A 15,880-nucleotide genomic window follows, 5' to 3' on the forward strand; every position below is an offset into this window, starting at 1 on the left:
ACTGAACAAGCACAGGCTCCATAATCCTTCTCACTTGTTGCTAAAACCACCCATGATGTCTGTTCCTAGAAACATGTCTGACCTTATTTGCTTTTAAATTTTTTCCTGCCTTAAAAGCTTGATTTCCCTAATGTTTTACATGTTGGCAAAGTAGAACCACCTTTGTGTAACCTTGGTTCCTTCTTTAAGAATTGAGACACGCCATTTACAGAATTTGTGGTTTTGATAAGAATAAGAAGAACTTTATTTATCCCGAGAGAAATTCTTTTGTCATGTACATGCTCAAAGCAGCAGGAGAGACAGAGGAACAGATAAATAAGATATAAGATATACAATATATACAATAAGAATAGTAGTGTACAGTAATATACAGTAGGATAGTGCAAGACATAGTATCAAATAACTCTAACGAAGTAATATATATAACTATATACTGGTGAATAAATAACTTCACTATCAGTGCAGGCTATTCTAGAAAGTATTGTGTATTGTGCAATCGAATAAAGGGAGTAGCAGCGTATGATGGGGGGATGAAACAAATATTCAATAAGGTACTCTTGGGTAATATTGCACGGTCTGGAAGGAAACAGAACAACATTGGTAATCGTCTCAGGAAAATCACCTACAGAGTGAGGAAGAGTTATACAGTCTTATTGCCACTGGCACAAAGGATTTACTGTGGTGGTCAATTCTACATTTCGGGGCAATGAGTCTTTTGTTGCCTTTTCTCTGACGGTCCATCATGGGGGCATGCATGGGGTGGAAGGGATTGTCCATGATAGAAACAAGCTTTTTAGCATTCTCCTTTCAGACACCTCCTCCAGGTTCTCAAGTCTGACACCAGACAGAACCAGCCTTTTTAATCAGTTTGTTCAGCCAAAGTTTGGGGAGTGGCATCAATACAAGAGCTACATGTCATTTTGTTTTGGAAATAGAAGTCTTTAAACATTACAGATAGGCCTTCCTTGGGATATAAAACTTTAAAATTTACACTATTCAATATTTAGCATCAAATGTAAACATTTTTATGTTTAGAAAATGTTTTGAAGATTACAACACTTAAAAAAAAGTAAGGTGAAGTATAAAAAAACTGTTCTACGACCTCAAAACATAAACAAGAGATTTAGTTGATAAAAGTGTGTTAACAGCATTTGCTTGACTACATGAATGTAATAACATTATAATTAACATTCATTAAAACACGTTTTTACTTCAACTCCACACGTGCCCAATTTGTACAGAAGGTTCACTCCCTTCAGGTGTCCTGATTTGACAGTAAAATATATGAAAGGATCAAATAAAGACCTGGTTAAACTCAGTTTCCCTGAAGAGGTCACAAGATACATTGTCATGTAAGTCACCCATCATTATTTTTTTCTATTATTCTGATTTAAACTATTATTTTAAGGGAATTATAGATTTTAAATGCTCAAAACCTTTTTGATATAATTATTGTGGATATGCATATAAACTAAGCAACTTATTGGACTGGAGATAAGAAACCTTAAATGATAAACATCTTTGATAATAATTATGGTACAATAACAATCATGATGACTACATCTATTATACAGAAGCAAAGAATGGAAGAAACCTGTTTATTGCTCATCCTGCTGCTCTCAGGTCAGTGATATTAATATCTTAAACATTTGAAATATAGTCTATAAACACATCGAGACAGACTGCTGTCATTTTGGTAATCAGATTACATGTAATGTTTTTAAACAATGTATTTATTACCACATCAGCCACAAGGACAAAGATGCATCTCCTCATGCTACAACACCTTCATTAATTTCAAATGTAAATTCATTTTTTTACATTTAATTTTGGATTTATTAAAGGACATTTATGTCATGATCCTGGGTCTGCTGACCCAGCGTTTTGTGTTTAGTTTATGTAGCCTTCAGGTTTCCTAAGTTCATCGTTTTCATGCCTAGGTGTTTCTAGTTATTTTCCCCTCGTGTTTCCACCATGTTAAGTCTCCCCTGCTTTTCATGTATTTCATGTCTGTGGCTTATGTTGTCAAGTTCAGGTTGTCATGTCTATTTCTCACTCTGTTTCCTGTTTTATTGTGAAGAGGTCTGGCGTTTCTGTGTTCATCGTGTTCAGTTTTACTCTCCCACTGTGACGTCATTATGTTCATGTGTGCCAGCTGTTTCCCCAGGTGTTGCCACTTCCCTCATTATCCTCCTGTGTCCATTTAGTCTGTGTGTTCTCAGTCATTCTTTGTCAGGTCGTCCGTTGTATTCGTCTGTTGTACTGCTCATCCATGTCTCGGCTCCAGGTATCCCTGTCAGTTTGTTATGTTTAGAGTTTTGTATGTTTCGTTTTAGTTCACCCAGTTTAGGTCATTGTTTAGTTTTCATCGATTCCCTATTATTTTGTACCCTCGTTTCTTGCCTTAATAAACGGCTTGTTTTGTTATTCATACCTCATTTCGGTCTGCGCTTGTGTCCTTCCCTGCAACATATGGTCTGCCCTAGCCAGACCGTGACAGTACGACCTGACCACTATGGACTCAGCAGACCGCGAGCTTCACGAGCGCCGGGAGGCAGCCTTCGCCCAGCTGGAGGAGGAGCTCCGCTGGAAGCCGTGGCGCGCCCCCGACTATGAGCGGATTTTCCACGGGACTCGGCTGGCTCTCGGAGGTCCCAAGAGCTGCCGTAAGTCCCCGCCTGTTTCCAAGCCTCGTCCGCTTCAAGTGGGAGTTTTTCGCGTGGCTACAGGCGCTCGCGCTCCAGCCTCGTTGTCGCCGTGTTGTGCACCAGGGGCTCAGTCGCTCGCTCCGCCGGCTTCCTCCGCTCAAAGGAAGCGGCGCGCCCGTCGCCATAAACTGGACAATACCGAGCTCACGGTGGTGAGTAACGATGACTATTACCCTCACGTCCCGTCTGATGCTAACAACAATCGGCTCACTTCCGATCCATGGGGAATTTTCCTTATGGATGACGACGTGGACTGGGAGGATCCGTTTTGTTTTACTCCCTCTACACAGGGAGGGATGAAAGACAATTCCCGCTCGCCTAAGCCTGCACATACGGTTAAGGGAAAGACTGTTAATCACGCTACCAGGACAAACACACTCGGTTCCGCTTCCGTCTGTTCAGGTTCTGTCAGGTCCGTTTCAGTTATCCCCGAGTCAACCCGCTTTGCCACCACTAACCCACGGATTTCGAAAGCTGTTAAGCCTAGGACTGCAAACGCTAAGACTGCTAAGCATGAAGTGGACGGCGGGTTCATTTTTGATAGATCCGTTTTTGTCGACCCTATATATGTTGACCCTGAGCCTGCCGTTTCTGCGACTGTTTTATCTGAGCCTACTCCCGTTCCTACTCGTGTTTCTCCTCCCGGGGCAACTCGGGCCCAGCGTACCTCTGCACCCGTGTCTGTTCCTCGGGTGGGGGAGACTGAGGCCCGGTTGGCTCCCGCTCTGGTTTCCAGGCCGGCTGAGGCTCTGACCCTTTCTGCACCTGTACCTGCTCCTCGGGTGGGAAGGGCAGTTGCCCAGCCGTTGACGGTACCTGTTCCGGTCCCCAGGGTGAGGGCAGCCAGGATACAGCCCGTCTCCGCACCCGTACCTACTCCTCGGGTGGGAGTGGCTAGTGTCCGGCATGCTCCTGCACCCGTTACTGTCTCTACTGAGTGCTCAGGAGAATTCGGTCTGCAATCCACACCGCCATCGCTACTGCATGCCGTTCAGTCATTAGCTCAGTCGTTAGCTCTGTTAGCAGCCCGGTCCGTAGCTTACATTCCTGTGCTTCCGTTAGCCCAGCCCTTAACCAAATTCAAATTCAAATTTTATTTGTCACGTACACAGTCATACACAGTACGATATGTAGTGAAATGCTTGGACAACTGCTCGTGACCTAAAGAAAACAAAAAAGGAAAAGGCTATGAATAAGATAGGAAATAAATATGAAAAATTAAAAAGGGTAAATTTAACTAGGAAGGAATAAAATATAAATTAAGGTTAAAAAGGAAATAACTGTACAACACAAATTAAAATGAAGGGTAAATTTAACTGGGAGAATAAGATAAAATATATAAATTAAAGTTGAAAATAAAATAACTGTACAACAAAATACACAATACACAATATAGAACTATATAAGAATGTATGAAGAAATCTAAATATAAATAAATATATACACAATAACAGCAGCTGTACAAGTATTAACCGGAAATGAAGAATATAGTGACCAGTGTTGTGCAAAACCAAAGTCCAGAAAGTCCAGTGTGTGTGTAAGAACCATATGTGTGGGTCAGTACTGTGTGGTGGTGGGATTGAGAGACCGTATCGCCTGCGGGAAGAAGCTCCTCCTCAGTCTCTCTGTGTTGGTCTTCAGGGAGCGGAATCGCTTTCCTGACCTCAACAGAGAGAACAGTCTGTTGTTGGGATGGCTGAGGTCCTTCACGATCTTCCTGGCCTTGGTCCAGCACCGCCTGCTGTAGATTGAGTGCAGGTCAGGGAGCTCGGAGCGGATGGTGCGCTCAGCTGACCGCACAACCCTCTGTAGAGCTCGTCTGTCCTGCATGGTGCTGTTCCCGAACCAGGTTAAGATGTTTCCCGCCAGGATGCTCTCTATGGTGCACGAGTAAAAGTTCCTGAGCACCTTGGAGGGCAGTTGGAAGTCTCTCAAGCGTCTGAGGTGGTAGAGACGCTGACGGGCCTTTTTCACCACGGTGTTGATGTGACAGGACCATGACAGGTCCTGCGTGATGTGAACTCCGAGGTATTTGAAGCTGTCCACTCTCTCCACTGGGCACTCGTTGATGACGGGGGTCTGGTAGTTCCTCTCCTGCTTAGTGCTGAAGTCCACTATCAGCTCCTTTGTCTTACTGACGTTTAGAAGGAGGTTGTTCCTCTGGCACCAGTTCTCCAGATTCCTAATCTCCTTCAGGTAGGCCGTCTCGTTGTTATCAGAGATCAGGCCCACCACGACGGTGTCGTCAGCAAACTTGATGATGGTGGTGGAGCTGGTAGTGGCCACACAGTCATATGTGTACAAAGAGTACAGCAGGGGGCTCAGAACACACCCCTGGGGGGCTCCAGTGCTGAGAGTGGTGGAGGCTGAGACATGTCCGCCCATCCTTACTGCCTGTGGTCTGCCAGTTAGGAAGTTGGAGATCCACTGACACATAGATGAGCTGAGTCCCAGATGCTCCAGCTTGGTGGTGAGTGTGGAGGGAATTATGGTGTTAAATGCAGAGCTGTAGTCTATGAAGAGCATTTTAACATAATTCCCCCTTCTAGTGTCCAAGTGAGTGAGTGATGTGTGGAGGAGATGAGAGATGGCATCGTCTGTGGAACGATTTGGACGGTAAGCGAACTGTAGTGGGTCCAGTGTGTCTGGTAGTGAAGAAATGATGAAGTCTCTGACCAGGCGTTCAAAGCACTTCATCACTACTGAGGTGAGGGCTACAGGGCGATAGTCATTGAGAGAAGCAGGGTGGGGTTTCTTCGGGACAGGAACAATGATGGACTCTTTGAAGCATGTGGGGATCACCGACTGAGATAAAGAGATGTTGAATATCTCAGTGAACACAGGAGCTAGCTGGTATGCGCAGTCTCTTAGGATACGACCTGGGATGCCGTCTGGTCCTGCTGCTTTCCTGGTGTTCACTCTCTTGAAGGCTCTCCTTACTTCATGCTCGGAGATGACGAGCACGTTTCCGGTGCTGTGCAGCTCAGTCATTTGCTCCATCACCTGCTCAGCCTTCTGTTCAGCCGGTGGTCTTTGCACCTACTGGTCATGCCACGTCAGCTGGAGGGCCCGAGGAGCCCGTCCAGCCTCATGCCACGTCAGCTGGAGGGCCCGAGGAGCCCGTCCAGCAGCCTTCCTCGTCAGCTGGTGGTTCCGGAGAACCACACCAGCCTCATGCCTCGTCAGCTGGAGGGCCCGAGGAGCCCGTTCAGCCACCCGTCTCCGCTGGAGGGTCCGAGGGGCCCGTTCAGCCTCCTGTCTCCGCTGGAGGGCCCGAGGAGCCCGTTCAGCCACCCATCTCTGCTGGAGGGCCCGAGGAGCCCGTTCAGCCACCCGTCTCCGCTGGAGGGTCCGAGGGGCCCGTTCAGCCACCCGTCTCCGCTGGAGGGTCCGAGGGGCCCGTTCAGCCTCCTGTCTCCGCTGGAGGGTCCGAGGGGCCCGTTCAGCCTCACGCCTCGTCAGCTGGAGGGTCCGAGGGGCCCGTTCAGCCTCCTGTCTCCGCTGGAGGGTCCGAGGGGCCCGTTCAGCTTCACGCCGCGTCAGCTGGAGGGTCCGAGGGGCCCGTTCAGCCTCACGCCTCGTCAGCTGGAGGGTCCGAGGGGCCCGTTCAGCCTCCTGTCTCCGCTGGAGGGTCCGAGGGGCCCGTTCAGCCTCACGCCGCGTCAGCTGGAGGGCCCGAGGAGCCTGTCCAGCCGCCACCTGCGGCCGCCTTGTCGTCACCTGGTCCAGCTTCATCAGAGTCTTCATCCTCGCCTGGTCCAGCTTCAGCCTGTGCTTCGCCTGGTCCGGCTTCATCTGAGTCTTCATCCTCGCCTGGTCCAGCTTCAGCCTGTGCTTCGCCTGGTCCAGCTTCATCCGAGTCTTCGTCATCGCCTGGTCCAGCTGCATCCGAGTCTTCGTCCTCGTCTGGTCCAGCCTCAGCTTCTGCTACGCCTGGTCCGGCCTCTGCTTCTGCTGCGCTCGGTCCGGCCTCTGCTTCTGCTACGCCTGGTCCGGCCTCTGCTTCTGCTGCGCCCGGTCCGGCCTCTGCTTCTGCTACGCCCGGTCCGGCCTCTGCTTCTGCTACGCCTGGTCCTGCGGCTGTTATGCTGCCGCCCAAGCCTCGTTCTGCACCTCGATATCGCCAGCCATTTTCCGGGCCACCAGCTGGACGTCACCGCCGTCGGGGTCGGCCCCCTGAACTGCTCCGTGGTCTCCTTCGTCGCCGCCGCTGCCTTCCGCATGGTCGGCCCCCGGATCGCCGTCGCCTGTGTCGCCGCCGTTGCCGCCCGCACGGCCGGCCCCCGGAACTATTTGACTGTGTTCTCCTGTGCCGTCTGCCGCCGGGCCGGCCCCCTGCTCGAGTCAACTATGGACTTCTGGACCGTCACCCTCCGGGTCGGCCCCCTGAGGAGTTGCGAACTGTTTCCTGTGCTCTTGTTGGACGTTTTGTTTTGTGGCCTTGTTTCTGGCCCTCTGTCCTGGGTCCCCGCCGCCCGCCCTTGGTGGGTTGCCTTGGTTTTGTCTTTTCGGGGTTTTGGGCGTCTGGAATCCGCCCTTGAAGGGGGGGCTCTGTCATGATCCTGGGTCTGCTGACCCAGCGTTTTGTGTTTAGTTGATGTAGCCTTCTGGTTTCCTAAGTTCATCGTTTTCATGCCTAGGTGTTTCTAGTTATTTTCCCCTCGTGTTTCCACCATGTTAAGTCTCCCCTGCTTTTCATGTATTTCATGTCTGTGGCTTATGTTGTCAAGTTCAGGTTGTCATGTCTATATCTCACTCTGTTTCCTGTTTTATTCTGAAGAGGTCTGGCGTTTCTGTGTTCATCGTGTTCAGTTTTGCTCTCCCACTGTGACGTCATTATGTTCATGTGTGCCAGCTGTTTCCCCAGGTGTTGCCACTTCCCTCATTATCCTCCTGTGTCCATTTAGTCTGTGTGTTCTCAGTCATTCTTTGTCAGGTCGTCCGTTGTACTGGTCCATTGTATTCGTCTGTTGTACTGCTCATCCATGTCTCGGCTCCAGGTATCCCTGTCAGTTTGTTATGTTTAGAGTTTTGTATGTTTCGTTTTAGTTCACCCAGTTTAGGTCATTGTTTAGTTTTCATCGATTCCCTATTATTTTGTACCCTCGTTTCTTGCCTTAATAAACGGCTTGTTTTGTTATTCATACCTCATTTCGGTCTGCGCTTGAGTCCTTCCCTGCAACATACGGTCTGCCCTAGCCAGACCGTGACAATTTATGTAATATCCAACTAAGTTGTTTTTCATGTTTTCACTGCTGAGTTAATATTGTCCCAATAATGGGGATTTTTTTTTTATTGCTTCTTTTTCTCCTCCTTCTTATTTTTACTGTTATTAACCACAAACCAGTCTATTACTACTGCTGAGACTAAGCACAAACAAAGGAGAGTTCCATCAGGAACAACACCTGACGTCAAGTCTTTGCCAAATGAAACATTTTGCTAACAATGAGATTTGCATCAAGGTCAGCTGTGGTCAAGATATTTTAATTACTGCATGCTGGAGAGCTGACCTTGGGACTTCGCAGCATCCCTTTTATAACATCACACATACTCTCTGTAACCTTTTACTTTCAACAGTTTTTTGTCCCCCCCTGACTGTTGCTGGGCAGGGAAGACTTTCCCACTATTTATTCTCCAGGAAGCTCTTGGCACTGGTCTTCTTGCGAGTTTCATTTTTCTATGTCCTAATACTTAGCAGATAACATAGTTAAACATCGTTAAGCAAAGCTAAGCAGTTTTCATCAGGTCATATTGACACACATCTTTCATCTAAATCTAAATGTGAGGATAGACTAGTGTGTGTTATCAGAATCAGAATCAGAATCAGAATGGGGTTTATTGCCAGATGTTGAGGTTTACAACATTAGGAAATTGCTGCGGTGCTTCAGTGCAAACAATAAGAATTAAAGTGCTATGTAGAAAGAAAGATATGTGCATGAGATATACATGAGATATATACATGAGAATAAGACTTATGAGTGCTACGTAGAAAGATATATACATATTATGGGTGCATGTCCGGTGCAGGGGCGTTAACACCTTTCTTATATCACCACTCTGAAGACCGATGAGCGTTGTCAACAGGTTTACTGACATTCAAAAGTGTAAAACTAAAAACAAGACAAAAAATACAGTCATGACATACATATGTGCAACATAATATGCATTTATATACCACAATGCTACTACATAGCATATGTCTAATTATGTAAACTTTTTAAACTACTACTGATGCTATCCCAGACAACCTCCAAAATCGCAGGTAACTAGCTTAACAAAAGGACTAGCTTTACAGCCAAATACTTCATTAGCGGGCAACATATTGTACAAAAAACAAAGTTACAATTTATACTTTAAGTACATACCGGCGATACAACCATAAACCGAAGATGTGGACTGCTCCGTTATTTGAGCTTATGGATGTTATTTGATTGGAGGCATAACTCACAGACACACGAGACGCGCCATTACTCCAATGAGTGTCCTTTATTATTTTTCTTCCCCCCCCCCCCCCCCCCCCACAACAACAACCCAGCAGAAACGTTCCTACCGCTTAACATTTACCTGATACTACATGGACAGTATTTTTTCCAACAAGACACCATAAACTGTGTGCCGATATGTTTCCCTTTGTTTTGCTCACTTGCTTTTCTTGAGCCGACTTCCTGTTCAATAAAGTTGTTTCAAAATAAAACCGTTTCTAAAGTACATTACTTGAAGCAACCACAGAGGGCGCTATAATCGCATAATAAATAACAACTGACTGAGAATGATATTTTGGTGATAAAACATTTTACAGCTTTTAGTGATAACAGAACAACTAGAATTTCCCCATTACAATACCCGCGTCTTTGTGGCCCATCTCTGTCTTTGTGGTAAATATTTCAACACAAGGAGAATAATTCAGTTCAATTAAACAGCGCCAAATCACAACAACGGTCACCTCAAGGTGCTTTGTTAACAAGATAATAGACCTCTGTTGGAGTAGCGTTCAGATAGCTGCTCTGCTCTGTGTTGGTACAGGCCATTGAAGATGATAACAGTGGGTGGATTATATTCTTAAACTTAGTTACAGCGCTTTCAGAAAGACATCTACTGTGATAAAGTCTACTCTCCACTGCTGTGTAATAAATTATTGTAAATGTAAATGTTATCAGGAAATGATCAGACAGGAGAGGGTTTTCAGGAAACACTGTTACATGTTCAGTTTCTATGCCATATGTTAAAACAAGATCTAGAGTGTGATTAAAGTGGTGGGTGGGTTCTTCTACATTTTTTTCAAACATCTGTTGCCTCTGTCCCAACTGTTTCAGGACCTGTAGCAGGAATCAAATTTTAAATGAGTGAACTTAGTGTATAAAATTGTTAAATTTCTCTGTTCAAACATTTGTTCTGTTATTTTTTTTCTGCTTTGAATACAAACTTGGCTCATGAGATTTAAAATTATTTTAGTTTTCTGCGGACCTGATGGCTTTGACCTTTTCTTGTCTATCTTCCATAAGTAATTTTGCACTCCTATGTGCCTGACCACCAGGATTGTCCATGTGTGTTGCTAATGTTTGTTGTGGGGTTGGGTATCAGCACCCAACCCCACAACATAAACTAATTGTCATGGTCCTGGGTCATGCGACCCAGTATTTCTGAGCTCCATGTTATCCTGTCCTTTCATCTGTATTGTAGTTTTTTCTCCAGTTATCTAGATACATTTGGTCATGCCTAGTTTACAGTTTTACTTCATGGTTTATCAGGTTCCACTTGTGTGTTCACCCCTGTGTTAAAGTTCCTTAGTTGTTACGTGTGTCTTATCTGTCATGTTTTGGGTCTGTGTGATTCTCATTGTCAAGTCTGTGTCATATCCACGTCTTCATGTTTCCTGTTTTATTTTTTAAAAAGAGTCCAGTGTTTTTTGTTTGTCATATTTAGTTCCACTTCCCCTGTCCTGTCATTATGTTCATTGTCAGCTGTTTCCCCATGTGATTCCACTTCCCTTGATCATTACTTATGTGTATTTAGTCTGCGTGTTTCCGTTCAGTAGGTGTCAGGTCGTCTGATATCATCACCATTGTTACAGTCATTGTGTTTCATAGTTTACTCAGTTTATAGTTTATTCATGGTGTTTTAACTGAGTGTCGTCGTCTTTTAGTTTACGCAGTGTTTTGATTCTTCTTTGTTTTCTTAGTTTCATGTTTTGCTATCTCTTACAGCCAAATAACGGCTCACCTTTTGTTAACACCTGCAACCACAGCAGCAGTAGGTGCAGTGAGGGCCCTCACGCTCACTTTTGACGTATATGTGTGTGATAGAATTCAGAAAACACATGGGTGCAAATTATAAGTCTGTATCATAATGTCTTCAGTTTTTGTGTTTGTTGTAGGGCTGACGACGTTAACGCGTTAGCGCCGTCATCACGGTTAACGCGATTCAAATTAACCAATCTGCAGCACAGAATGGACAAACTTTGGACAAGTTACCAGAAATGTGTTGGCAGCGACATTTCAGGGATTTTGATTCACTCTGAGCTCCAAAATAGATTAATTACGATAAAAAAAATTTTAATCACGTTAATCGTGGTGACTGCGTTAATGTTGACAGCCCTAATTTGTTGGTTTGTTTTTATTTTGCGAGCTGGTTATTAGATGCCACTAAAGCCAGCCAGAGAATCCGCCCTGTGTTTGACTGTTTTTCACCTGGGGACTCTGGGTGAAAAACCCTCAAGAGTAGGTACTCCCACTCTTTTAGTGGGAGACTTCAATGGTTGTGTGGGTAATCCGAGGCATGATTGGAAGGAATGGCTGACCTGATCTAAACCCGAGTGATGTAGTGTTACAACCACAATTTGAATCTGAATATCCGGGTGAAAAGGGAGTCTGAGCTGGTCAACTGATCAGGATGCACTCAAAGCAGCGAGAAGCCATTAAGCTGAAAACGGAGTGATAATATCAAGCTTAGTTAGCCTTTAGGTCTTTGGAGGCAGCTGATCCCAAGCAATATCTCCGGTGTGGGAAGAGTTTGAGGCCATAACGAACCACTTTCAGATTTCCTCAAAACAATCTTACCTTCAACGTTTGTTACATATATTTAAACATAATTATATGTTTTTGCCTCTTTTTGCTCTTTTTGTTGTATAAGTCCCGCTAATGGATTAACCAGTAGGACTGTCTTTTTGGTGTTATTGTTGTCTCTGTTTAGCCTAAATAAGTTTGATGTTCAAAGGCGCACAGTGAGGTGAAATAAAAAGTACAGAAATCTGTGTAAGAAAGAATAAAACTAAATAACATGTAAATAAATAAATGCATGTCTTTATCTGATGTATTAATACCATAGGTCCCACCTCATACTTGCATCATATAGTAAATATTTGTAATTGTTATTTCTGTAAGTTTGTCTTTTTCAGCCCAAGAGCCCAGTTTCAACAATAATTAGTGATACTTTTTTCAGGAGGACTTTCCACTCTTCCTCCCCACTCCAGAGAATACCACTTTGTGAACCAGCTGAAGACCTGGACTGAAGCTCAGAGTTACTGCAGAGAACACTTCACTGACTTGGTCACCATCTACAACAGCAACATCAACCAACTGCTTTTCTCAATGGGACCAAACGTTGGTGACTATGCTTGGACAGGTCTATATAATGATCGTTACAGCTGGAAGTGGTCCATGGAGGAAAAACTTTTTTATGTTGGCAGCACACATGAATTTCTGATCTGGGCTAACGGCCAACCAGACTGTGTAAATGCAAAGGAATACTGTGTGGCTCTTCAGGGACAAACACAGATGAGTGATAGACCCTGTGGTGATTCTTACCCTTTCCTGTGTTACAATGGTAGGAAAAAAGACTTGTTGGCATAGTTTCCCTACAATTTTAGGAGATTAATAGTCTTTGTGTTTCAAAATTAAACCTTTTCTTGAATCTTTTACAGCCAAAAACACAAGTTACATCTTAGTGAAGGAGAGCCGCTCCTGGTCAGCGGCTCAGTCGTACTGCAGGACATACCACACAGACCTGACCAGTATAAGAAGCAAAGAGGAGAAATCCAACATCATGCTCACTTTGAATGGATCAGGGGTTCAGTATGTGTGGATTGGCCTCTACAGGGATCCCTGGGCTTTCTGGTCTGACAACACATCCTCCACATTCACTAACTGGATGTCTTCTGAGCCTAATAACCTGTATTTAGATGAGTACTGTGTATCATTTCATTTAATCTCAGGGAAATGGTCTGATGGCTGGTGTGGCAGCAGAGTCCGTTTTTTCTGTTTCACAGGTGAGGTCCAGAATGCAAACACTGTAAGATCCTGTCATCATGTAAAACACTAATGTTTGTGTTTTTATATGTGGTTCATTTTTAGCAGTGACAAAGCAAACAGTGGTGAAAATGAAGCTTCAGTCAGAGGCAGACATGCACAGCACAGAGATCCAGCAGCAGGTTTCACAGCAGGTCAGCAGTTCAGTCACCAACACAAACTTGACACAAGTTCAAACTATGCTTCATGTTTTTCATCATCTGCACATTTTGTCCAGCTGTCAGGCCTCATGCTGTCAGAAGGACTGACAGACTTCAGGATTCGTTGGAGGAAAGTCCAGAGTTACCGTGACGACCAGTCAAAGAAGCAGGATGTGGACGGTGACTGCAAAACTGAAGACTGACTGGACTGAACCACTTCATGTGTGAAGTTAATAACATGCTGTGCTGAGCTGTCTCATCCTTTAAATCTTTCAATATTTCAGAGTGTAAAGTTCCACCAACAGCTCATTTGTTCAGCTGCAGTTGTAGTTTGGTAGAAATAATTTTAGACTCATTAATTTTGTGATCATCTGAAGTTTTCGTGACCGACTTACATTCATCATTTTCGACACTGTCCTTCTGTGGGAGTCACTGCAAAGGTTTTTGTGGAAGCATTGTATTAAGATCTATACTTCTATTTCTTTCTGACAGCAACCTCTGCTGAGTTGAAGAACCAAAATATAACTTAGGGAGGATGAAAAACACAAAACATTGAAATATTAATGTCCGTTTACTGCTTAGATAGACTTTTTGATTCCCATAACAATGGCAGCGATAAACTGCACCATAAGAGTCCTAAACCGTACCTAATTAAAATTTGGATCATAGCTTTCAAGTGAGTCCAGTTGCAATGCATGCTGGATCTACTTGTATCTGACACTTTACCTTAACTGTTATTTTGCAGAAGCAGAGGAAGCTGACTCTACTAAGCAGAGTAGCTGATGTGTGAAGTTCTTTTTGCATAGTTACTGTTGTGGTCGTAGTTTTGTACTTTTTCTCCCATTCATGTTATCACGTTTGTCTACTTTTGTTATAGTATTTTTCAGATGCATACATGTTATATTTTACAGGGTTTTTATGTGGTCTTTGGGTGTTTGCTGTGCTTTAATATTTAGCAGCTCTTTGGATAGATGAGACATAAAGTAGGTATACAAAAAGATAATAAAAACAGCTTCATTTAGAAACGGTGACTTGTGTTATCTTTGTGTGATGAAATGAAAATGTATGTTTTATTGTAAAATGTATCTATTTTGATTGTAAGCCCAACAAGTGACAATTGTTGAAAATTAGCAATAGCTATAAACTTACGTGCGTTACATGAGTTTCATGGTTTGTACTTGGACTATGTTAAACTGCACTGTCCCTTTTAAATAAATAAATTCAAATTCAAAATTTGTTTGATAATCTGCAACATTGAAGTATGAGAAACAAAAAAAGAAAATCCGGAATATGTAAATCTGAAGTGAAAAAAGTCATTACAATAAAATAAATCATCTTAGTTAATTATTCCTTACCAGTGTATTCTTGTCAGTCTGAAAATTATTGTTATATTAAGTAGTCCTTATAATATTATAGTGACTATGACCTTCAAATCAGTGTTTTGACTTTAAAGTAAAAGTCAGAGGTCAAATGTGATATTAAAAATTTGAATCTTTAAACCTGGGCTAATCCACTAAAATTTAAAGAAGTGTACTTGGAAATTTATTGATCATAATGTCAACTGTTAGATTACATACACAAGCACTTAACAACAACTGCCTACTGGTGGTGGTCAGAGGGCCCGGTGGTGCCAGTGTCCGGCAGCCTCTGTCAGTGCGCCCCAGGGTGGCTGTAGCTACAATGTAGCTTGCCATCACCAGTGTGTGAATGGGTTGTCTAAAGCGTTTTGGGGTCCTTAGGGACTAGAAAAACGCATTTACCATTTTAATTAGAGAGAAACGACCACACGTAAAAACGGCTTCCGTGCCATCAGCCTCGCCTGGCCCAGCCTCGTTTGGGTCTGGAGCTAAACGGCCGTTTTCTGGACCGCTGGCCGGGCGCCGTTGCCTGACTGGCCGCCGTTGCCTTCCGCACGGCCGGCCTCCTGAACCTTTTGTGCGCCTCTACGGCCTTCTTCGTGGCCGGCCGCCTGAACTGTGCTTCGGACTCTGCTCCCCTGTGAGTTTTGTGAACGTTTGTTTGGGACTCTGGGGCCTTCGTTTTGGTCATGGCCCGGTCCCTCCGTCCTGGGCCCCCTGCCACCCGCCCGGGTCTGGTGGTGTGTTTTTGTGGCTGTCAGGGGCCAGCCCTTGAGGGGGGGGGGGTACTGTCATGGTCCTGCGGCCATGACTGAGTGACTTTGTGTTTGTGTCCCTTATTGTTATTATTCTCTTTATTATTCATGGGCTGTTTTGGGATGGTTTGTGTTTTGGGATTTTAGATACTGGGTTCTGGGTTTGTGCTCCCTCTGTTGGTCCCTGGTGTTAGTGTTCCCCTGTCTCGTCAGGTTAATCAGGTCCAGCTGTTTCCCCCACCTGTGTGTGATTTCCCAGTGTCTCTTTGTGTACTTATAGTGTGTGTTTTCCTCTGCTCCTCGTCGCGTCGTCTGTGTTCATACCCTGTGAAATTCCCTGCGTGCTCTCCCTGCTGTTTCTCACTTCGATGTTCAGGTTTGCTACTCCTTGGCTTAGTTTCTCCCAGTTTAGTTCATCCTTAGTTCTGTTTGCCATCTCCACTTTATGTCTGGTATTGTTAATAAATCACCCTTCACATCCGAATAAGTGCTGCATTTGAGTCCTCCTTCCACTCTTCACACGGCCGCTGCCCCGGACCGTGACAGCACCGGCATGCATAGGAGCAACAACAATCGCAAAGTTTGGCAAGAACTTGGAGTACCATGAGTAGTATC

At 44.6% G+C, this 15,880-nt stretch overlaps 1 protein-coding gene across 1 annotated transcript; it reads left to right on the plus strand.

The window, feature by feature from the left end:
• Positions 1-1,486: 1,486 nt before the first annotated feature.
• Positions 1,487-13,923, plus strand: LOC120735064 (macrophage mannose receptor 1-like). The gene is made up of 5 exons (XM_040034242.1): positions 1,487-1,623; positions 12,147-12,530; positions 12,628-12,972; positions 13,058-13,146; positions 13,230-13,923. The coding sequence occupies exons 1-5, from the start codon at positions 1,509-1,511 to the stop codon at positions 13,353-13,355; spliced, it is 1,059 nt and encodes a 352-aa protein (XP_039890176.1). The 5' UTR covers positions 1,487-1,508; the 3' UTR covers positions 13,356-13,923.
• The last annotated feature ends 1,957 nt before the right edge of the window (positions 13,924-15,880 follow it).

The sequence above is a fragment of the Simochromis diagramma genome, unplaced genomic scaffold (genome assembly GCF_900408965.1).
Source record: "Simochromis diagramma unplaced genomic scaffold, fSimDia1.1 OVJJ01000747.1, whole genome shotgun sequence".
In the NCBI taxonomy this organism is placed as follows: Eukaryota; Metazoa; Chordata; class Actinopteri; order Cichliformes; family Cichlidae; genus Simochromis; species Simochromis diagramma.

Bases quoted from the DNA above. Each gene is read 5' to 3' on its own strand.
- LOC120735064 (XM_040034242.1), top strand. From the start codon at position 1,509: ATGATAAACATCTTTGATAATAATTATGGTACAATAACAATCATGATG. The intron at 12,973-13,057 runs GTGAGGTCCAGA...GTTCATTTTTAG, and splicing joins CCGTTTTTTCTGTTTCACAG to CAGTGACAAAGCAAACAGTG. The intron at 13,147-13,229 runs GTCAGCAGTTCA...CATTTTGTCCAG, and splicing joins AGCAGCAGGTTTCACAGCAG to CTGTCAGGCCTCATGCTGTC.